Here is a 22,817-nt window from a genome sequence, read left to right on the forward strand (position 1 = left end):
AGCAAATCAGAGTTGAAGCTTTTCAATAGAAGCCACACATGATCCTGTCAGGGTAGTAATCTAACAAACATAAAAGGGTGCATTAGCACACTTCAAGAGGTGACCTGCTGCAACCTGGGGTTGGGAGAAAAAAAGGCAATCACTGGTTAAAGGATGAAGGATATAATAATAATAATAATAATAATAATAATAATAATAATAATAATAATAATAATTAGTGTTGTAGTAGTAGTAGTAGTAGCAAAGAATTGTTGAGCAAACTCTAGTGATGCTGGTGGTCGGGTAAAATGATTTGACCTAAGCTTCCAAGTAATTTTAGCAAGTATTTAATTCTAAGTATCTGTGTCAGCAAAGTCAGTGCTTTGTGGGATTGGGAAACATGTTCACAAAAGTTGATGTATAAAATGTTATAAGCATTGTAAAGTATGATGATCATTATGTAGATGATACTAGGTGGAGCCACTGAAGTTCTATGCTTACTTTCACACACAAATTCATGTGTGCTACTGCTCCTTCAAGAATCCATGGCAATTTCTCTCAAGTCATGCTCCTAGTGCAAGTTTGTGTTAAACAACAGCAATTTTAAACACAGATTATCCTGCAAACTCAGGTAAATAAAATATACTTTGTCTACTCCTTTGTAGTGCCCACATTTCAATGGGCAATATGCTGCATTTCATCAAATCAATGTATCATTACTTTTATACTAAATAGTAGAACAGAGCCTAGTTTTAATTACCCACCAAAAAATCCATGTTAAAAGAATGATGGGAATACAGATTCAAGCATCAATACACTGAAAATTGCCTGAAGTCACATTGCCTTTTTAACCTTAAAGCAGCAATGCAGCCCTTTTTTTTTTTTTTTTTTTTTTTTTTGAGTCCATCATTAAGGTTACAGCCTTTAATTATGCATCTTTAGGCCATTTTTCTTTCAGAACTGTCTCGTTAAGCACACAAGATAGACAGCTACTTAATGGTGTTGTCGCTGCTTTCCTCCACATTGCTCAAAGTGTAGCTGCAGGCCTGACTTATTGAACAGTATTCCAGTCCTGCTCTGGAGATGTGATTGGATTTCCTCATGGGATCCTCCATTGTGCTCATCACCACAGTATCTTCAAGTGCTTCAGAACCAGTATATTAGTGTGAGATGAAATATTCCTGATTTTTAGCATTAGAGAGCAGAGCTGCAGAGAGGTCAAGGTAAAAGGTGTTCCTTTACTGTAAGTGCTCATTTTGGAAGTGGGCAGCTTGACTTTTGAAATGGCTTGTGAGAATAGAGGATTTTTCATGCACTCAGCACATCACTCCTTTTGATTTCAGCTAGAGCTCAGTACCTCTGAAATCTGACTGCTTGGGTTATTGGGGTAGAAAATTAGCAGTGTGCATTAGGTAGCCAAGTTAGTTTGAGCAATTTGCATAGCACTGCCAGGTGCTTAATGTCTGGAGCAGCAATGAAATTTAGTCCCTTTAGGCTAGAAAATCCCTTGCCTCTGTGGCAGGACCATCCTTTCCCTTCTTGCATTCCTTGTAATTTGAAGAAAATTAAGTCCAAGTCCTCCGGCCACGTAAGTTGTATGTGATCATGACATTAAAACATTACCAAAGGATGTTTTCATGATTCATATCACCATGAATTGGAATTGCAACCTTAATAAAATTATTTTAGACTTTTTGTTCCTACTGGCTTGGCACAATTCGGGGCAGTTCCTTTTACAAGCCATCTGCAGATAATACATAGTTCAATACATTTTTATACAATAAATATTTAAGATTAAGTTTAGCAAAATATGTTTCCTTTGCTGGTATCTGGACTAGTAATCTGCTGTAACTCTGTTTCTGTCTCTGTTTTCATATCCAACTAAAACAAAAAGACAAATCCCATGTCTCCCATTTGTTTTCACTCCCAAACTGAGGAGACATTTAAAGGCTGCTACTTCCACGGGTCAGTACATCTCTTCTAATGTCTCTGTAGTGTGATAGACTGTGAGTGCAACCTGATGGTGCCAAAAAAATGTTTTTGTCTTTTTACTCCATGAAGCAGAAGGACTCACTTCAGTTTGAAAATACTTCAAGAGGTCACACTGTAAGGAGTTCGAAAATAATTCAATTAAAAGAAGACACTTTGTTTTCAAAACAAAGATGTTCTTGAAGAAGAAGTGGTGCCATTCACACCATGCTCCCTCTCCCATCCAAGAAACAGAAGTGCCTGAGCGCAGTTAAAGGGAACAGAAAGTTTTCACTGCCCTGTGTTACCCTCTGCCCAACAGCAGTGAGTAAATCACTGCCCACTCATCCCACCGGACTCATGGCTTTGATTTCTGGTCATTAAAGTCCCTCTCCTGTACATACCACTACTTCCTACTCACATTAGCAGTACTGCCCAGACCCTTTCCATCCAAGCATTTAACTTGCAAATCTAAGGATAATGCAACAGCATCAAGATTAGCCAGACTAGTCTTAGGGAACCAATCTTTTGAGCCCTTAGTTATCTTTTGAATTATTAATCAGGCTGGAGACACAAGGAGGAGCAAGTTAAAAACCAGGGGGGATTAATGAATTGATGAACTGAGCAAGACTTTTAGGAGCAATGGATTAATTTTCATCGTGAAAATTAAATGGATTCAGTGATTTTAAAAAGCTAAATTACCTCAAAGACCTATTTCAGGAGTAATTTTCTCTCCTCTGCAGTTTTCTTTTTCTTGCTTGTTGTCCTTGAAGATTGCATTTAATTTCACTTCTTTTTATTAGTTATCCTAGTAAATGCAGAAAAAAGGGCATTTCTTATTTCTCCCACAAGAAGGATGCTTTCTTTCCCGAACAGATATCACTTCCTTTGCATTCCAAGAGCAAAAGATTTATCTTGGCCAAAGGCAGAGTGTTTTTGTTTAACTGTGATGCCTGTCTTACTTTGAAATTTGAAGATTAATGACTCTGTGCAAAATTCTTTGTCTCTTTCCTGCCATATGTTCATGGAGGTGTCTTATCACTATGGTTTACAAATGAATCCATGTAGTTGTCATTTCTTGATTCATGTTACAGGACAGGAAGACCCATAAAGTTTTGTCACTCCCCTGCAACGAGATGCAAATTGCCTTCTTTATTTTTCACATTTACATGCAGTGGATAAAAGCAGTGAGGTGGTCACCTTTTAGTGTGTTCTGCGGAGAGCTCTAATTCTCCAGAAAACCAGTGAAGTCTAAAAGTTTGAGATGCCATGTCTTCACACTGATCCAATCTTTGCTGTTTGCTTGATTTAATGGATGGTACACTTTCTTGTCTGGATTTTCTGCCTAAAACAAAATCCAGGCATGTACAAGGGTTTGCCTGTTCCTTAATGTGCTCCCAAACAAAGCAGCAGCTACAGGAAGAAGTTAATCTGAGTGCAACCTGCTGGAAGGCAGAATACAAAGACACAACTACTAAAGATGAAACTGATTTTTCTTCTCATCATTGCAATCACCAGCAGATTTTGTGTGAATGGGTTGTGCAGGCAAAGACCTACTTGCAGTGGCAGAGCTTTTATTCAAAATTTTTTTCTAACACTTAGGTATGAAAAAATAATGGAGGAAATTTCACATTTTGCCCAGTTGTTTGGATGAAACTGCATTTATAGAAAAGAGAATTGCTTTAAATTCACCAAAATTTAGGATTAAACCAAATCCACAGATTGCTGTTCTTTCAAAGTAGAGTTTTTAATATTTAATTCGAAATATGGGCTTAAAAAAAGAAATGCTAAGACCTCAGAGTCATTCTGGACAAAAGAAGAAACCCTAAAAACTCAGAAGATTAAAAAAAAACAGTATATGAGAATATGAGTATGAACATTCTAGGGAAGAAAAATAGAAAAAGGAAAGGAGACTAGAACAGGCTGCTTGCATACATCTTAAGTCTGCAGGAAAGGTACTTGGGAGGGTTCCAGTCTTCAAAATCCTGGGGACCAGAGGGAAAAAATAACCCTCTGTAGTTATGGCTTGAATTCACATATACATACACACTTCCATGTCATACTCTTACCTGTGCTCCTGGCTTCTCGTACTACTCTCATGTGTTTGTAGTCATGTATATGTGTGCATTTACCTAGATGGTTAACCTTCACATGGACTTTTAAATACTTCCTGAACAAAACTTGCTTCCATTGTTCCTATGAGCCAGTTTAACATCAGCATAGTTGGAAGATGAGGGCAGGGAGAATATTTTTAGTGTTCTTCTAGGCTGAAATTTTGAATCTTGCTCAAATGGATTAAATGTACAAGTCTAATTTTAAACTTTTGGCAGTGCCACTCTGATCCCTAAACATTTAGATCTTGCTGAAAATACTACTCTTACCAAGGAAGGTGGATTTGCTTTGTTTGTGGGTTTGGATCCCTTTTTTTCATCTTGGGTTATTTTAAATACTACACCGTTTCTGTTGCTTGATTTCCTGGGTGATATTAGGGAGAGAAATCATGACTGCAGGCACTCCAGCAACTGCTTTTTGAGAAGCTGTGTGCAGGCAGGGTGGCTGAGGCAAACTCCATCCAGCCATAGAGAAAGAGGCTTCCAGCTGGCTGAGAGAAGGCTCCTCTCCCCGTGGCTTTCCTCGTCTGCTGCTGCATCTCCAGCTTTGCTGTGCTTGAAGCCAGCAGCCACGCGGCTCTGATGCTGCATTGCAAAAGGGTGGTTGACATTTTACTGCACTAAAACTCACAGTGCCAACCTTTGGCACCCATCCTTGGTGGAAACAGCCACAGCCAGCCCCACACAAGATTGGTGTGAAGTGCAGCACGGGACCTTTTATAATTTTGGGGTGTCAGAGAAACAGTTTAGTGAGAGAAAAATACCAGTGGCCTTGCAATCCCAATACTTATTAATAATATGCAGTAATACACAAAAGATTGAACAATAGAAATATTACTAATTTATTACTTATTTATATATAATATAATATAATATAATATAATATAATATAATATAATATAATATAATATAATATAAATAATTAGATTATGGTATAGTATAATATAGAAATAGAATATATATTATATACCATACAGTATATATACTATATAATACATAGTATATATTATATATAATATAAATTGTAATTACATTTATAATTAAATTATATTTATATAATATATAATATATTATCTATAATATATTATATAATATATATAATACATATAATATTATATATATTTATATATTTTTATATATATATAAATTTTTTATTATTATTACTACGACTACTAATTTATTGGTAGAAATGGCAAATCCTCTCCTTGAAGCAGCCTGGAAGCTTGAGCTGTGACAGGAAGGAAGCATTCTGCACTGATTTTAAGAGAAAATGGACCCTACTTTTAAATTTCTGTTCCACCTTTTTTCTTTTTTTTTTTTAAGATGTGGACAGGAAGGAATGCTTAGTTATATTTTCTCTTTGCTTTGCATTCTGTATCTTCATGATGGTGCATTAAAGTAACTGTGTGATCTGCAGCAATCCCAGGAGCAGCATTAGTGTTGCTAGAAGTAAAATGTTCTAAGGATATTATCAAGACAATTTCTGCAGGGACAATTAATACCCCTTATCACACCGGCCTATATAACAGGGAAAATTATGTACAGATTGAGAACAAAACTGCTAATACGAGTTTAACACCATGTCATGGTTTGACCAGGAAGGAGTGGGAATTCTGGGAAGCTGTGGTCAAACCAATGAAGGTTTTGGGTTTCATACTGACACCTGGTGTAGCCAGTGGGGATTGGACACACCTCCGAGAATACACAGGGGTTAAAAGCAAGGCACTGCCCTGGCACTTCCTCTTTTGGACATCGTCGGGCGAAGAGGTCAGATCTCTCCCCCCCGTCCAGCCCGCTGCTGCTGGGCGGGGGAAGGGGCCGGCCATGCGGTAGGCCTGGGGCCTGGACAGAGGTGGGGGTTGAGGGGGCTTTCAAGGATGGAAGGGTGGCGGAGCCCCAAGAGACATCGAGACATCGGGCAGCCAGCCCCCCCCCCCCCCCCCCCCCCCCCCCCCCCGGAGAGAGAGAGCCGGCGGCACCGAATGTGATGGCAGCCAGCCAGGAGGAGAAGGGGGGAGGAGAGAGTGCCCGGCCGGCCGCAGCAGCAGCACGTGTGGGAGTATCATCTCGTCCCAGGACAGACAGAGACTGAAAACTTTTAACCCTTTCTTGCATGACTGGGGCCTTGCAAAAATGCTAATCCTCCTCGAAGCTGAATAAGAAGGGAGATGAGAGATGAGATGAGATGAGATAAGGACTTTGGCCCGGAGATTGTGGAGATGATTGGATGGGGAGAGATGATTTGGAGTGGCCTTTTGGCTGGACTTTTTCTTGTAGCCATGGACTCAGTTGTTCCTGTGACACAGACTGCATTTAGGGGGAGGCAGTGCCTCAAAACCAGGAGGGTTCATTCGTGAGGACCCCCCGGCCCCAGGGGGTTGGAAAAATATGGGGGGGACAGTTGTCCCAAAAGCAGAGACTGTGCCTTTTTGGAGTGAGACAAGGCATCCTTGAAAGACCACCCTAAAAGCAGCTCTGGCCATGTCTCGGTGGTGAGAGCACTGGGCATGGAAGGAACATGTCACAAGCGGCAAAAGGACTTTTTTTTTCCCCCGGGCGGTGCCGAAGTGACAAGGAAGCATCCGAGGTTTCAGTGTGTTTCAGAAGCCTATGGAACAAGAAGGACTCCTTTCCTCTTCATGAACTGCAGTTTGAGTATACTAAAGTGTTGTGCCGGGCTGGGCAGTTGGGGTTTTTGAGAGAATGTATTGGATTGGGAAGTCAGGGAGTGGGGAGGAGGAAAAGTGGTTTTGTAAGGTTTTCAATTTTTTTCTTTTCCTTATAGTCTTCCCTATTTTTCCTGTAGTTTTAGGTAATAAAGTGTTCTTATGTTTAAGTTGAGCCTGTTTTGCTTATTCCTGGTCACATCTCACAGCAGACACCAGGGGAGGCATTTTCATGGGGCACTGGCTCTGTGCCAGCTCAAACCTTGACACACCATCATGTTAATTGATTTTTCAGTCTGAGGGGAAATGGTGTTTGTTACTGTTATGCCAGGAGAGGAGACCATAGCAATGGAAAATGCAGCATTTTCCCCATTTGTTATAGGACAAGGACATCTATATTGCCCATGGAAGGTCAAGGTGGATGTGGAATTGTTCCCTAGGATGCTTCCCAGCAGATGAAGGGGCAACCAGAGGAACATGGCCACAGTTTGTTACTGCAAGGAAGTGTGAATAGAAAACAGAGTACATGTGCCTCATATTAGCCATAATGTGAAGGACAATTGACCTGTTTAGGAGGAGAGAGTAAGTGCATCAAAATTCCCCAGTATCATGCAGACTCCTGACAAAATCTGATCTTTGGGAAGCAAGTGGAGGTGATGACGCTGCTTGAATATAAATGAAACACAGTCCTGCTCCCCAGAACCTTGGAGGAATTATCCCTCTCATTTCTTCTATCATTGTAATATCACAAAACTGAGTGAGTAGGAGGTTTCCCAAATTACTGAGGATTTAACTCCAAGAAAAGCAGATCAGATGGTTGGTTGGTTGGTTGATTGGTTGGGGGTTTTTAATGGCATTTTAAACCAAATCCAACTACGTGGTCCACTGATCTTCCTGGCTTGAATGGCTGCTTTGGGGAGTAGCTCGGCAGAGCTTTGTCTGCAAGCCTCTTAAAGAACAAGTCTGAGTGGGGCCTTTTTTACAGTCCATCACTGCTCTCAATATATGGGTTAAAGTGTGTAAAAAACAGGGTATAAAGCTTATTGTCCACATCTTCACCATCTTTCCACTTTCCTCCATGGAAAAAAAATTTGACGCTGATCAAGTAAATTGCTGGTTTTCAGTCTTACACATTTTATTACTTTTAGATGAACACAGCACCAGAGGTACCTGCTTGCTTCTGTTTTGACAGAATTAATTATATTAATTATATTATAATTATATTAATTATAATAGCCAAGGTTAAAAGATTTAGACAACTTCCTTCTTTCTCTTCTGCAGTCAACACTATTTATGAAAGACAAAACAGTGACTGAAAAGAAAAATATTTTGATTCATCTTAAAGACACAAACCAATATCAAAAGTCTGTGACACACACTTGTTTAGATTTGATTTAATGAAACTTTAAGCATTTTAATAATGTTGTTTTTTAAATCAGAAAACCCAGCATTTAAGATTGCTCTTCCATAGTGAAAAAAGTATATGCAAGAAGCAGCTGGGCTTCACAAAAAGAGATACTGTACATAATGTGAAGATCCGACTTTTCTTTCCAAACTCAGTCATTTTATGCAAAATCAGAATCAAATTTCACCAGTCCCAGGAAGTATTTGAGAGATCCTTCCATATTCCAACTTATCACCACAAGTTGCCTCAAGGCAATCCTTTCCTCTTTACTATATCCTGTAACTGTCTTGAAGCATGCAGAAACTGAATTGCTGTAAAACTGCATTACCCTGTCACGGGTTTGAAATCCTTAGGAAAATTGTGATAGCTTTACACTTTAAATTATTTAAAGTATTTAAAGTTTAAAAGGTCTTTTTTTTTTTTTTTTTTACAATTGAAAGAAATCCCATACCAAATTATTCATAAAACTGTAACAAAGACTATAAAAATGTCAGCATTAACAAACAATTAGTACATACATACAATTAGTATATACAGAAAATGTCAGCATTAACAAAAATTAGTATATACGCACATATATTAGTATATATTAATTGTCTCATTTAAAGATAGGGAAATTCTTTATGTTACAACACAGACTACTGGGCTTCTAAGTGTTTTTTTTAATGTAGTTCAGTGTCTTCAGGGAGTTCTCTAAAACACACATACCCTCTAATAGGACAGCCAATACCTATAACTAAGGGTGGGTTAAAATTGCCTGACACATGAACTAAACTAGCTGAACAGCGATGCAAATCCTTTTGTGCTCCACTGTGCTGCACTGAGCTACACTCCTGCCAGAATCCATAAAATACTGACTTGACACTGAATATGCAACTGTGAATCTTGGCTCTCTTGACCCTTTCCCAACATATTTTTTCCTCAATTCTCTTCCCATCCATTTGTATCCCCAGCAGAAAGCATAAATTGTATTAGCATATAGAAGCTCACAAAATGCCCAACACACCCCACAAAAACAGACCCCCCCCCCCCAAAAAATCAAATCAAACAAACAAATGGAACCCTCCACATGCTACTTTGAATGGAGCTGAATTTTCCTGCCTGACCCTTTGGGATTATTGATCAGAGGCTTGAACTTTTCACCCCCTTAGGAGCACAGCCTTGCTGTGCTGACCGCCGCAGTGCTAGGCTCGTCTGCCCGCGGCTGTGATAACCACTGATATTAATCATATCACTCCTTCCCCATTAACGCCGGCGTGCTCAGAAGGCTACTGTGATTACACCGCCTTTTTGATTAGCAATAATCCAATCAATCTGATTTATACGGGCAGTGCAGCATCCAGCCCGTTAGCAGCCGCTGAGCTCCCGAGGCGCGGGGCACAAAGCTCCGGGCTCGGAGCAGCAGCGCTGTCCCGGTGTCCCGGTGTCCCTGCAGCACACGGGCACTCGGAAAGATCGTGCCCTGAAACAAGGGGGGGGCTGAGCCAGCCCAACGAGCCAGAAGCGCTGCACACAGCGACTGCGCTGGCCGCAGAAGCGGCAGCTACCCAGAAGGTTGCTCGGTGCCATTTTAAATTAAATTGGAAGCCACGAAGCCAGGGGACGGGCAAAAGAAACACTGCAGGAGGGCGGGAAAGCCGGAACTTTTGTGTGAGACATACACGGTGCAGAAGGAGCGGTGAGACAGCACAGCCCAGCCAGGCCGGGTCGCGCTCCGCGGCTCCTGTGCGGGGCCGGCTCATCCAAGCAGAGAGTCCCGAGAGGGGCCCGGCAGTGCAGCCCCCGTGCCTGGCCCAGGGAACGGTGGGGTTGGAAGGGACAGCAAAGCTCATCCAGCTCCATCCCCTCTACACACCTTCCACTACACCGGGTTGCTCAAAGCTCTGTCCAACCTGGCTTTGAACACTCCCAGGGATGGGGCATCCACAGCTTCTCTGGGCAAGCTGTTCCAGTGCCTCAGCACCCTCACAGTAAAGAATTTAATCTCAATATCTAATCTAACCCTACGCTCTTTCAGTTTGAAGCCATTGCCCCTTGTCCTGTCACTCCAGGCTCTTGGAAAAGGTCCCTCTCCAGCTCCCTCCGGGCACTGAACCACCGCCGTGCTTAAACCACCGCGCACCCAGCGGATGCACACCCAGCCCGTGCGGGGGCGGTGTCCGATCCGTGCCGGGGCTGCTCAGAGCCCGCAGGGACCGAGAGCCCCGAGCGGCCACCGGCGCCGGGCCGGGCACCGGAGACAGCGACGACAGGGGCATCGCAACTACCACAGCGGAAGCGCCGCCGGAGCCAGCGGACGTGACCTCACGGCACGGCCCCTTCCCGGCCCTCCCCGCCGCGTGTGGCAGCTCCCGGCCGGCGGCGGAGGAGGAGGAGGAAGAGGAGGAGGAAGGCGGGCGGGATCCGGGATGCTGCCGGCGCAGCTCGGGCGCGCGCCGCGGCACCTGCTGGTGTGCGAGCGCGGCCACGCGCGCCACCCGCGCTCGCGGCACGCGGCGCACGTGCGGGACCACGCCTACAGCTGCCGCGTGAGTGGCGCGAGCGCGGGGCCCGGGCCTCGGCGGGACCCCTCAGGGAGGCGGGAAGGGAAGGGAAGGGCAGGGAAGGGTCGGAGCTGCCCACGCCGCCCGTCCCTGGCGTTCTGCCCGTCGGCCGCTCCAGGGCAGCGTTGCCGGTGCCCCGCTCGCGCCAGGCTCGGTGTTCCGTGGGGGCTCCTCCGTCCTTGTCTGCGCGCCTCATTTTTGGGGAGAGTTAAAAAAAAAAAAAGCAAATTCGCCCCGCTTTTTGTTCGTGGTCTCGCTCAGCATGGGAGAAACAAACTCCTTCCTTCATCCAGGAGCGGGCGGGCCGGAGGAGCAGAGGTGGTGCCGCTTTTAGGAGCTCTCTAAACACAGGCGCAGGGTCCGGCTTAGAAAGGAGACATCGTGTACTCCGGCAGGGCGCAAGGCGGAGGTTTCCACAAGTCAAGCACACCACCTATCAAAACTTTTCACTGTTTATACATTTTAGCAAACAAAGGAATTAGAGTTCATTGGCTACAAGTTACATAGTTCTCTTATTAATTAGTATTCTATCTTCTGTTGGTTGATGAGTCTCCCATGCTAATTAATCCACATGCTCAGTATTTCTCTGCTTAGGAGTCGGGGGGTTTCTGGGGTCGGTGGCCGCGTTCTCCACCTGCCGCAATTGCCTTTTATCCTCTCAGAGCTGATTCAGCAGAGTTGCTGGGTTTATTAAGTTTCTTACTTCTTTTGGGAGCTCTGCCAAATGTCTTTGTGGCCTCTGAATGCTGTGTTCTTTGTGCCCGCTGTCAGTGGTACATAACAGCTTCTCCCCGAGCTTTGTTAAGCTCACCCTGGGTCTGAGATCACTGAAACACGTCCAGCCCTAAACGTTAACAAAAAAACCTGGACTTCACTTAAAGCTTGTTAGCTGTACTCTTGTTTCGTGGATTAAATCTCCCTTCTTGTTGATTAGGCTTGAAAGTGTACAAAGGCCAAACATCAAAGAACATCCTTCCTTAAGAAGATTTGTAGTATTCCACATTTTGCAGCAATCAGGCAGGAACTCTGTGGGCTAATTGTTAGCTGTTTCTGACTTCTGAGACATTTTTAGCAGCTAATCAGAAACTTTCTACCGGTGTGGAAGGCAGCTCTTTTGTCAGCCCTTACTTGTCTTGAGCACGTGTGCTAAGGGAGATACACACCTGTTCTCCAAGAGCTTTGGGAAAGAAGTTTTTTGAGGAGCAGAGCGGGGAGCAAGGAGACAGACCTTTGTGCTGCCTGGGAACCTGCATACTTGCCATGTATTACTTGCCAGATATTACCTTGTTTTCCCTGGTCTGCCAGACTTCAGGGTTCTCTTGGTCTTTGGAAAATATATGGGGAAGCTTTTAAGCAAAAGGTAAATTGAAGATTCTACTTTGGTCTTTGCTTTTCCACTAAGATTACAGAAATGCTTAGCCTACATTTTTAGTTACAGCTGCTTCAACAAGTGCTCCAGCAAGGGCTGAAGGAGTGTCCCAGTGCGACACCAAGCTAAGATGTGTAATGATGTGAAACGAGATCTTCTGTTAGCTCATGCTGTGTAAGATCACATCTTTCCATAATACATCAAATGCTATTGTATAGTTCAAAAAAAAGGGAAAAAAACCCCACAAAACATGAAACCAAACCTCAAACCACCAAATAATGTATTTAGTGTAACTAGAGACTGTGAAAATTGATACATTTTAAAGACAGTAGCCTGATATTACTTTTTTTCCCATCTAATTTTGACATAACATACTGATACATCTTTGAAAAGTAGAGGTTTTCTTTTCTATTTCCTGTTGTTTTATTTGGTTGGGGTTTATTCAGAACGGATTTTAGGATAGGATTTACATTACAAATATGTTCCTAACAGGTGTCTTTTTTGATCCCGGAATGTGGGCTGCTACCTGAAGTGCTGAAAAGCACAATTGCAGATTTTGGAGAGTACTACCTGGTGAGGAATTTACCCATTCATGAATTGGTCGCTCATGAATTCATTGATGCTTTCGTGAAGAAAGGTAAGGAGGAAATCAGAACAGAACGAACACAGCCATAATGTACTTTTTTTATAGCACAGCAAAATTTTTAGTAGTCTTATTAGTACTTATTCTGAAAAGTGTTTTAAATGAAGAAAAGGAAAAGTACTAAGCAAATTCTTCATTAATTTGTTCATATGCTTTTTTCTGCTTTGTCATGTGTGACAACGTTTGTTTACACCCACTGGGTCCAAAACTCCTGTGATTTTTTTCCTTGTAAATTTCTCTCTATTCCACCTCAATTCTGAAAGCCAGCTATCAAGAGGGCTTCCATGTATCCTCACACCTGTTTCTTCTACACCTCACTTTTATGCAGATTCTTGTAGAAATCTTTCTTTTCCCTTTTTTGTTCCTTCATACTTCAACACAGAGCTGTGCTGAGCTGTGTTCCACAGCAGGCCAGAGAAAAATATGAATATGCTTCCTTATTTTTTATATTTCACTGAGAGAGCTGTGACAGCTCATCCTTACCCAGTAAGAGCAAAGAGGATGCAAAGAAAGACACAGCCTCTGCCCAGCCACCTTGTCTTTGTGTGAACTGGTAATAAAAATACATCTGGGAAACAATTGGGTTTTCCATTAGATGACTGGGGAGAGTCACAGGTGGAAGGAAAGAAAATGTTTTCATATAGGGGCATATTATGAACTTTATCCCTATTATAGGCCCTTTAAAATACTGCCAGAACAGGGTTTATAAAATTAATAACAATGCCATTTCGCTTGAGAAGGTGGAAGAAAGTTAGTGGATGAAAACACAAGAGTGATTCAGATGGTGTTTGTCATGTTTGGTTGTCTTGCAGTGAATTGTTTATCTTCCCATGTCTGTACAGGCTGTGTAATCTCATGTTTTTCTGCTTTACTGTTAAAGGTTCATGCTACGCACTTGCCTATAAGACAAAAATTGATCAAGATAATACTGCAGCTCTGCTACCAAATGGTATGGGAGACTTGTTTTGGTTTCAGTAACTCATGTCAGTTGTGGTCTGGGTTGTTTCTGGTTGTTTTTTTTTTTTATTTGGAATTATGTCAACTGGAAAATAATGCTTACTGTACTGCCAACTTTGTTAGAAATATGTGTGAATTGGAAAAAATACTTTTTTTAGCTCTTTTTTTCATTCATGCTGTTAAATTATTTATTTCATCTGAAGGAAGTTAAAAAACAATAAAAGAGCTTCACTTATGTATAGTCACATTGTCAATGCTTCAACCATAATTGCAATTGCTACATAATTGCTTTGCAATCTTTACAAAGATTGCAATCTTTGTAAAAACATTGCATTCCAACTTCGTGTTTCCTACTGGTCTTAAAGACAGAATGTGTACCAAAATGAAAGTTGTCAGCCCTGCTTAGGAACACTTATAAAATTGAAAGTGTTTATTCTCATGAGTCCCCACCTTGGGTACTTCATTCAGCTCTGGGTCCCCAGCACAGGAAGGACACGGACCTGCTGGAACAAGTCCAGAGGAGGTCACAAAGATGCTCACAGAGCTGGATCACCTCTCCTAAGAAAACAGGCTGAGAGAGCTGGGGGTGTTTAGCATGGAGAAGAGAAGGCTCTGGGAAGAATCAGAGCAGCTGCCTGTACCTAAAGGGAAGAGAACCATAGATGAATTTTTTTGCTGATCATTTAGTAGTAGGATGTGGGAAATCGATTCAAACTGGAGGAGGGAAGGTTTAGACTGAATATTAAGGGAAAAAAGTCCTTATTGTGAGAGTGGTGAGGCTCTGGAACCTGGAAGGCTCCTGAAAACCTGGAAGGTGTGTGTGCCCATGGTAGAGAGGATGGAATTGGATGATATTTACTGTCCCTTTTAACCCAAACTGTTTGGGTTAGATGATTCTGTGAGGATTCTGTGATTCCCTGAGAACTGTGTAACATGTTAAAAGTCTATTTCAATTGCATCACAGTTTTATGAGAAGACATCATAAAATGTCCCACATCTCAGGTGAGAAAATGAAGCTATTTTGACCTTCAATTACATTGTCTTATTTCTGTTTAACAGTACATAAGATATAATAGAAATACAAACTGGTCTGTCTGCCTTCCAGCCTAAGAAGCTGTAATATGACAGGTGCCCATGAGGTCATGAGTAAATTCAGATTGTTCAGAAGAATTCTTTCATATGTCTGTTAGCACAGTCCCGGCAAAATGGATGCTTGATGGTGATGTAGTTTGTGTGATACAAATGTTACAAGCTGTGCACAATTATTGCAGAGGCAGTGTTGCAGTTCCTGGTGATGTCACTGTCTGAACTCTTCCTCTGCAGCGTTACTTGTGTTCTGTGCTGTTCCTTGTGCAGTGGAACCCAAGGACTGTGCTGGAGAGAGAGCTGCTGTGTGAAGCTCTGTACCATGCAGCAGCAGCCAGATCTAGGTTATGAGCACAGAAGCAGAGTTGTTCCAGCACGGATCAGCTCATCGCTAGCAGGCGTAGTTTACTCAGTGTGAGTAGTCCCACTGGACATGAGGAACTGCTTTTGTTTATTTAGTTGAGCAGTGCATGTTGAGCATGAATGCTTACTAAATCAGGCCCTTGTGCAATGTAGTGCTCAGCTAATGACACAGCAAGTGCTAGAGGATGAGTGGAGGAAAGATGGAGACAATGAACTGAGTAGTACAGTAAAAAAGCTATGAGTATCTCAGGAATAATATTATGCTTTTCTTACTCTAGTTCACAAGACCTCTTTGATAAAAAAGAATAATTGAGTTATAACCTTTTTTTTTTTAAGGATTAATCTGGTAATCCATTTAACTGGAACTAAGGAGTCTGCATTACATTAGTAATACCCTTGATCCGAAGCTAACGTTGTAAAAGGTGTACCGTTCTCAAAAGACTTCAAAGAGAACCAAGTAGAAGACTATTTATATTAAAATTTGGTTTGTTTATAGGTAAACTAATTCTGTCAGTAGATAAGGACACTTATGAGGAGCTTGGACTGCAAGGTCGCCCTTCTCGATATTCAGGCAAAAAAGTCATGCGATACAGTAAGTATTTATTTAAACAGGGCTTAGTTAAGAAGCACCTTGTTGGCTGTTGACTCCTCCCTTTCACTACAATTAGTTGTTGTCTAGGTTATATTTTTCCAGATGCAAATACAAGGACTGCCTGAAGAGAGAAAGTACTTTTTCTCCAAGTAGTAAAGCAGCTTTAAGGACACAAATACATCACCTTTTCAGTACTCTATAAAAATTTTAATTTCAAGGGTTCTCATGGTGCTGTTTCTACTGGAGTGATGTAGTACTTAAGAATTTTTGCATACTCTGCATGGTGTCTATACCTTCTGATTTAAGTTAGAAAATTTTAAACTGATTAAGGAGGTGTTTAAGATGTGTACACTGTACAAAATCAGTGAAAAGCCTCACCCAAGGCTGCATGCTTGAAAGGCAGAATTGTTCTCTGTTTCACACATCAAAAGTGGTAATCTCTATGTACCAAGTACTTGAAAAACATAATTTTTTAACATCTGCAGAGGAGACATCTTGAGTGTGAATTTTATTAATTTGTCTTTTTAGGAAATAAAAAAACCCAAACATGAACACTGTGCCATCTCAAATGAATTGGAACTTGCAGCAGTTGATTGGTATAGTTACATAAAAACTTTAGGAGGGGAAACTTGTTATCTCTAGTAAGTATTTTGGCAAAATGGGACATAATTTTACCATTCTGATCATCAAAATATATAATGAAATTTCCATTTGAAAAATAAATATAAATTATGCATGGGACAATTCACCTAGGAAAAAATCAACCTATTGAAAAAGTGTTATTCTGTATACATGACAGACTTGCTGTTAGAAATTATAGGGGTTTTTTTACTGCTAATAGCTTGCCTGATTAGCAACATATTTTTAAGGCACTGTTCAGGGACTTCTGTCAATGCCATTTCAAGAGGAATCTGTCCCTCTAGTCATGAGGAAGCAGTTCCAGATTATATCAAAATAAGGCCTGCAGGAGGTGAATATTTATTTAAATAATGGGGAGTCATATTTGCATAATCAAATAGTTTGTAAAGGTTTTGCAAATGTGAAGAGGAAGTTTAATGTTCTTTGGTTTCTTTGTGCTCTTCTAATTTAATAATAATTTCTTTTTTACTTGTGTACCAATAGCTATTGTGTATTTTCTGCAGTTATCACTGTTGACTTGACTGATGCTGGCTTTCACCCTGAGAGTAAGAAACATAACAGAGTGCTTTGGGCCTTGAAAGAAAAGAAACCTTTAGAATTTGACTTCCTACTGGCTTGGTATAATACAGGTAAATAAGAACCAACAGCAAAACTAAAATGCAACTGACATGAAGTCCAAATATTTTTAGTTTACTGGCTTTTTTTTTCTAGTGATTATACAAATGAATTTTCAGTGGAGGAAAAAGTTGGATTAAAAAGTGTATGGGTGGGATTTTTTGTTTGTTTTGTTTATTTGTTTGGGGTGGGGAGGGTGTTACTTCCTGTGCACAGAACATCTCAGTCCAGGGGCACCACAGTGATTCATAGGAGATATATTAGTTGCTTCATTTCCTTTCTCTGTGTTGCCCAGGCTTTGTGGCAAAACTGCTGGTTTGATGGTGCTGCCTCTTGTTTATAAATTTGTGATATACGTAACCATTATCAATATTCTTTTTTTGGTTTGTATTTTTTTTAATTAATACACATAAGTTATGTATCTAGTTACATACTTGGGATGAGGAGCTCTGATTTCCTCAGTAGTTACAGGACATGTACAGATTCCCTGTTTACATCATGTGCCATGTGCCCAAATACAGAGTGCTGTTTGATCACTTTATTCTCAAGCTTGTTTGAGATTGGAGCCAAGTAAAAGGTTGCTATAAGAAACTCTAGTGTTTCAAATAATCTTCTACTGTTTGTTTACTGTTTTCCAATTACACTATTTTTTCTTCTGGACTCAAGTATTTTTCCTCCTCTGAGGGAAATTTTTTAAAGTCCCCAGTTGTTTATATTACCTCAGAACAGGCTGTATGTAGGGATATGTAGCATTTGCATAGAACTGGTGAAAACTGCAAGTGTCATGGTTTTCTTCATCACAAATGTGTAGCTTTTGGTGTTGTTTTGCTTTGAGTCTCCACACTAGGGAGAAAGGGTATTAGAAAGGTCCCTGAGAATGCTTTCCCATCTCCTCTTTGTATTATTCATTTTTCCTGGCTCTTTAAGGTCAAGTCTGAGCCTTGGAAGGAGTTAACTCATCTGAGAAACAGAAGCTGTTTGCAAGCTCCTTTAGGAGTGTCCCATGTTTCATTTTATTCCTTCATGCTTCCCCTCCCCCTTTCTAAGTACTAATCATATGACAAGGATGCTTCCTTGTTTGTCATACAGAAATTGTTTAAAGGCTTGCAATTCCCGTCCTTGTAATCTTCAGGAAAGAGTCACAGTGAAGGCTGTTGCTACCATAAATGGTGACATAAATCCAACTGAGGTGGCAGATCTTCACGCTCAGCTTGCTTGGATTTATTGACCCTGGACAGAGAGCAAAATGCCTCTAGGGCCACTATTTTTCATATGTTTGCTGCTGCCCATGCTAACAGCATTCAGGAAGAATAGCAATTTTTTTCCCCTCACTTTCTTATATCCCCAAAACAGGTCAGGTCAATCATTTCCTGAATATGGAGTTAAATCTGAATGCCTTTCTGTGCAAGAATCTTGTGCTCATAACACACAAAAGACTATTAGTTCCTTAGTACTGACAAAAATAAAACTTTTATGGGTTTTTATTAATAGATATGAGACATTGTGTAGATTCTGCTGTAAGGGAAAAAATGGGCTGTGTTTTGTCAAGAGAATGTGTATCCTCTGTGAACGTTCTGCTTTCAGCCTTCCTGCTGATATCTGGTGTTTCTTGCTATGGGCAGCACTGCAGGATTTTTGGTTTTCATACCCAGTTTTCCTACAATGTGGTTTTGGCACCAAGAAGAACAGGAAAAGGAAATATGGAGCATCTCATGTCTTTAATGACAGAGGCAATACAATCTTTTTTCTATTGCTGTCATTTCTATCACAATTTTACATGTTTATTGGATGAAATTCAATGGCCTCTGGAAAGCTTTGATGGTGTGCCTGGTTGCTGTTAACATAGAAAGCTGTGCTGTAGCTAGAGGAATTGTTCTGTTAGGGTCTGACTGTAGTCTTTGAGATTTCCTGCATTTAAGGCTCTAGCTGAGGCTCCCACGTGCAGCAGACATGTAAAATGCATGATTTTCTATATTTTACCAGGAATTCTAGGGCAAAATTATGCATTATTTGAGCCTGTTGGGCTGACAAGTGCTAATAGAATGTAAGGAAGATCATCTCTTCTGGCACTCCTCAGACTTACATATGTCTTTATAAAAATACTAAATGAAGAAGAATTTAGTGACTGTCTTTGTCACTGTGCCCTTTGGAACAACCTTTTTTTGAAGAATGACTGAAAAAAAAAGAGCTTAACTCTGCTTTTTCTACTCCCCCAAATGATTGTCTTTGATGATGTAAATATGGCTAGTAGACTTTAGGCAGTCCATATTTTCTGACCCTGTTCTTGAATTTCTGCTTTTACACATGCCTTTTCTGTGGTATCTAGATGTTCCTCTGCACTTTAGGCTTTTCATGAGTAAGGCATTATTTCTTGGTCTCCTAGACGCCCATTGTTACTTCTTGGAAATAGCACATATTATCTGGAATTTGAAATTTAGGAGAATTTATTCCATGTCAATTACCTCCCTGCTTCAAAAGCAAGTTGGTGATATCTCTGAATTTAAAATATGCCACCTTAGGTTAGTTTTTAGTCTAGGTACCTGCTGTTTTGGATCTCTTACTAGTGCTTTCCCACAAGGCCATCAAGGTACATTTAATTCTTACAGCCATACTGCAGTGAGGAGGTATCAGGGAGAGGGGAGCAGGGGTGGATTTATTCTTCTAGTAAAGCGACATTGGTGATGTATTTTGATTTCTTTAGCCTCTCCTCTTTCTTCTCTCTTCAGTCCTTATGCTCCAGGTTATTCTGGAATTTCTCTTGACATCATTGATAAATCTGTTCTTAAACCTCTAATCACATGTTCACTTTTCCATTATTCAGGGAAAATGCTGTTCTGAGGTGACATTCCTGCTCTATTTTATCTGTTCCTTTTCAGGAACACTCTGAGTTCATCTTTTTAAAAAGCTCTTTTTACTACTCATGCAGTTAATTCTGCTTGAATTTTGTATTGGCATATCTACACTTTGTAGTGAGATAGCAAATTTACTGAGCTGTATTAAGTTGCTGAATCTTGCACTAACTTTTATTTCCAAGAGGATAAGGAAGCTGAAGATTCTAAGGTTCTGCCATAGATTAAAAGCACACAAGCAGTTTCACACGGCGTTTTTTGTTTATATACAAATGTTTCACGTATTCACTGCTTCTTTTGTTTAGTGGTTTCATAACAGCTGTTTGTGGTACTGTGTTGTTAAGGTGCAGAGGGATCAACATTGATGTCATACTTTTCAAAAAACCAGATACAAGCCCTGAAGCCAAAAATAACATTCAGCACCTTAAGGGACTTGCAGTGTCCAGTGTTACAAAGTAATGATCTACGAGGACAGCCAGAGGAGTCCTGCAGTACAGAGGAGCTCTTTGAATGGCTGGGGGCTGTCTTGAATCAAGTTAGCTTGTAAGTACTTGAATTTGTTTGATCTTTAAAAATGTTTTAAGCAAGGAAAACCACAATTTATTTTAAGAAATAGTCAAATAAAAATTAAGACAGACACTGTTTTATAAGCGAGAGTCTTTTATGTAGTTAAATGTTTATGTAAGTCTTAAATGATTTTATCTGTGTTTTTAGGGGTACCCATATGTACTGGGTTGGGCTGGGGTAGAGTTAATTTTCTTCACAGTAGCTGGTGTGGTGCTGTGTGTTGATCTGTGACTAGGAGTGTTGGTAACTGGGAATGTTTCGGCTATTGATGGGTAGGGCTTGCACAGTCTCTCCTTTCTGTCTCCTCTGGGAACTCCTCCTGTCTCTCCTATGGCCCTGCCAGTAAGGAGGCTGGGAGAGAAGCCAGCCAGCACAGCAGACCCCAGCTGAACACAGGGATATCCCACATCATGGGATATGGTGACATGCTGAGCAGCAAAAGCTGGGGCAAGGATGGGTGGGAAGTGTTCCAAGTTCCAGCATTTGTCTTCCCAAGTCAGTCAGAAGCCCTGCCTTCCTGGAGATGGCTGCACGTCTTCTTGCCCATGGGAAGTAGTAAATGAGTTCCTTTGCATGCTTTGCTTTGTGTGGAACTTTTCCTCTGCTTATTAAATTGTCTTTATCTTAACCATTTTCTCCCATTACCCTTTCGGTTCCAGGTGGGAGTGAGTGAGGGAGCAGCTGTGTGGTGTTTGGGTGCTTACAGGGTTAAGCCACAGCACCATGAGGTCTTTTATATTGGTTGCTTGGTCATTAATTACTTGGCATTAATTTAGATGATATACATAGATCCTACTTGTTTGGTACAGGTTCTGATTACTAAGACATCCTATAGAATATTTGAAGCATATTTATTTCAGTTACTTCATTGTTTTTTCTTCCAGAGACAACAAATCCTCCAGCTTCTTATCAACCTATTGCTGTCCTGAGCCCAACACAGTGGTGGAAAAAGCTTTTTTGTGCACAATCACAGGCTTTATAATTCCTGAGAAGATTATTCAGTTATTGGAGCAGCTGTGGTAAGGATTGACAGAAACACATTACTATAGCACTTAAACACTTCTTATTTGAAATCACTTTTAAGTACTTTGCAGTTGTAAATAAATAGCAAAATACATAAATGTAGACTTCTGTTTTAATTAGGAAATTAACTGGAAGCTTGACATCAGTATAAAATGCAATAGACAATTTTGAATGCCTTGAATTTGAAAAAGCCATGTAGTCATGACTTTAGTTTTTATCTGAATTTTTAAGAAACTGGCTGTATGGTACTCCTACATTTTTTGAATGCGGAGTGGATAGTATCTGGCTTTGATTGTTTATAATCTATTTCCTCTCTGGTGGTAAAAGTATTTGTGTCAAGCATAGCCTTAGACTACTTCCTCCAATGTCTTTTTTCTTCCCTGATAGCAATTGTTCTCATTAAATTTTCAGTTTTCTGAAAGGCAGTGCATACTGTAGGAAAGTCAGAACTGCTACTTTGCAACTTAGAACTTTTTCTAATTACTACAACTTGCAGATTTGCCATGTATAAAACTATGATAGGAGTAATAGATAGTCAATCTTACTTTGTTCCCTAATGTGTTCTGAATATTTTCTTTCAAGTTTATTTATTATGGACTAAACTTTTTAACTGTTAATAATTTTTCACTGAAGTGTGTCTTTGATTGTTTTACTTTATAGTGTAGACTTGAATGTGCTGCCTATTCCATTATAATCACTGATTATCTTGTCTTCTTGCTTGCAGTTGCTATTTTGGTGAACCAAAACTGGCACATTGGCTGACCTTAACTGTGCATGGCTTTGCAGACAGCCCTGTTTCCTGGAGAGAAAGTGAACATGGTTTCCACAAAGGAGGAGAGAACTTGTACAACTTTGTCATTTTTAGAAATCTGGACTACTGGCTTCACATGGCTGTAGGAACTCATGATGATTGTCCTCCATAAAGCTATGTCCACAGAAGAAGTTCTCTAATAATCCCTTGTTACTGACAGAAAACTAATAAAATATTTTTTGTACAGGTAGTTATGTAACAGGTTAAGTACTAAGAGTCTGATCATGTTTTTTGTAGCCAATGGAAGGAATGGATTTTTGTTTCTTCACTGTCATACAATGCCGTCTGAAAAACTTCACAAAACTTCACAGCTTTTAGGAAAAGTTAAGTTTTTGAGACTTTTTCTCAGGAATCCTCTTTTCCAGGAGCAAATTTAGAATTTGAAAGTTAGCTTTACAGATTGCTAGCTAAAATATTTGTCAGGAAAGCTCATTTTGGGATTAAGTGTTTTATTTCTTTACATGAAAGATCTGCAAAACCTTCATGTCCCTGTTAAAGGTATTTCAGACCACATGCTAGCAAAGAACCCAAAGAGGTGGATGTGTTCTCCTTGATGTGGTAGGGGTAGGAGAATAAAGGTGAGGAGAAGGCGTGTAGCACTAGGAGAGGCACCCATTAAATGTGGAAAAAG

The 22,817-nt window shown here is 40.6% G+C and overlaps 1 protein-coding gene across 1 annotated transcript; it reads left to right on the plus strand.

Annotated features, from left to right (window-relative positions):
* Nucleotides 1-10,490: 10,490 nt before the first annotated feature.
* RPP40 (ribonuclease P/MRP subunit p40) lies at nt 10,491-22,376 on the plus strand. Its single transcript, XM_064705343.1, has 8 exons — nt 10,491-10,657; nt 12,534-12,678; nt 13,565-13,633; nt 15,587-15,682; nt 16,825-16,950; nt 20,130-20,328; nt 21,237-21,371; nt 22,100-22,376. Exons 1-8 carry the CDS (start codon nt 10,538-10,540, stop codon nt 22,296-22,298), a joined length of 1,089 nt encoding a protein of 362 aa, XP_064561413.1. The 5' UTR covers nt 10,491-10,537; the 3' UTR covers nt 22,299-22,376.
* The last annotated feature ends 441 nt before the right edge of the window (nt 22,377-22,817 follow it).

Source organism: Zonotrichia leucophrys, chromosome 2 (assembly GCF_028769735.1).
Source record: "Zonotrichia leucophrys gambelii isolate GWCS_2022_RI chromosome 2, RI_Zleu_2.0, whole genome shotgun sequence".
In the NCBI taxonomy this organism is placed as follows: domain Eukaryota; kingdom Metazoa; phylum Chordata; class Aves; order Passeriformes; family Passerellidae; genus Zonotrichia; species Zonotrichia leucophrys.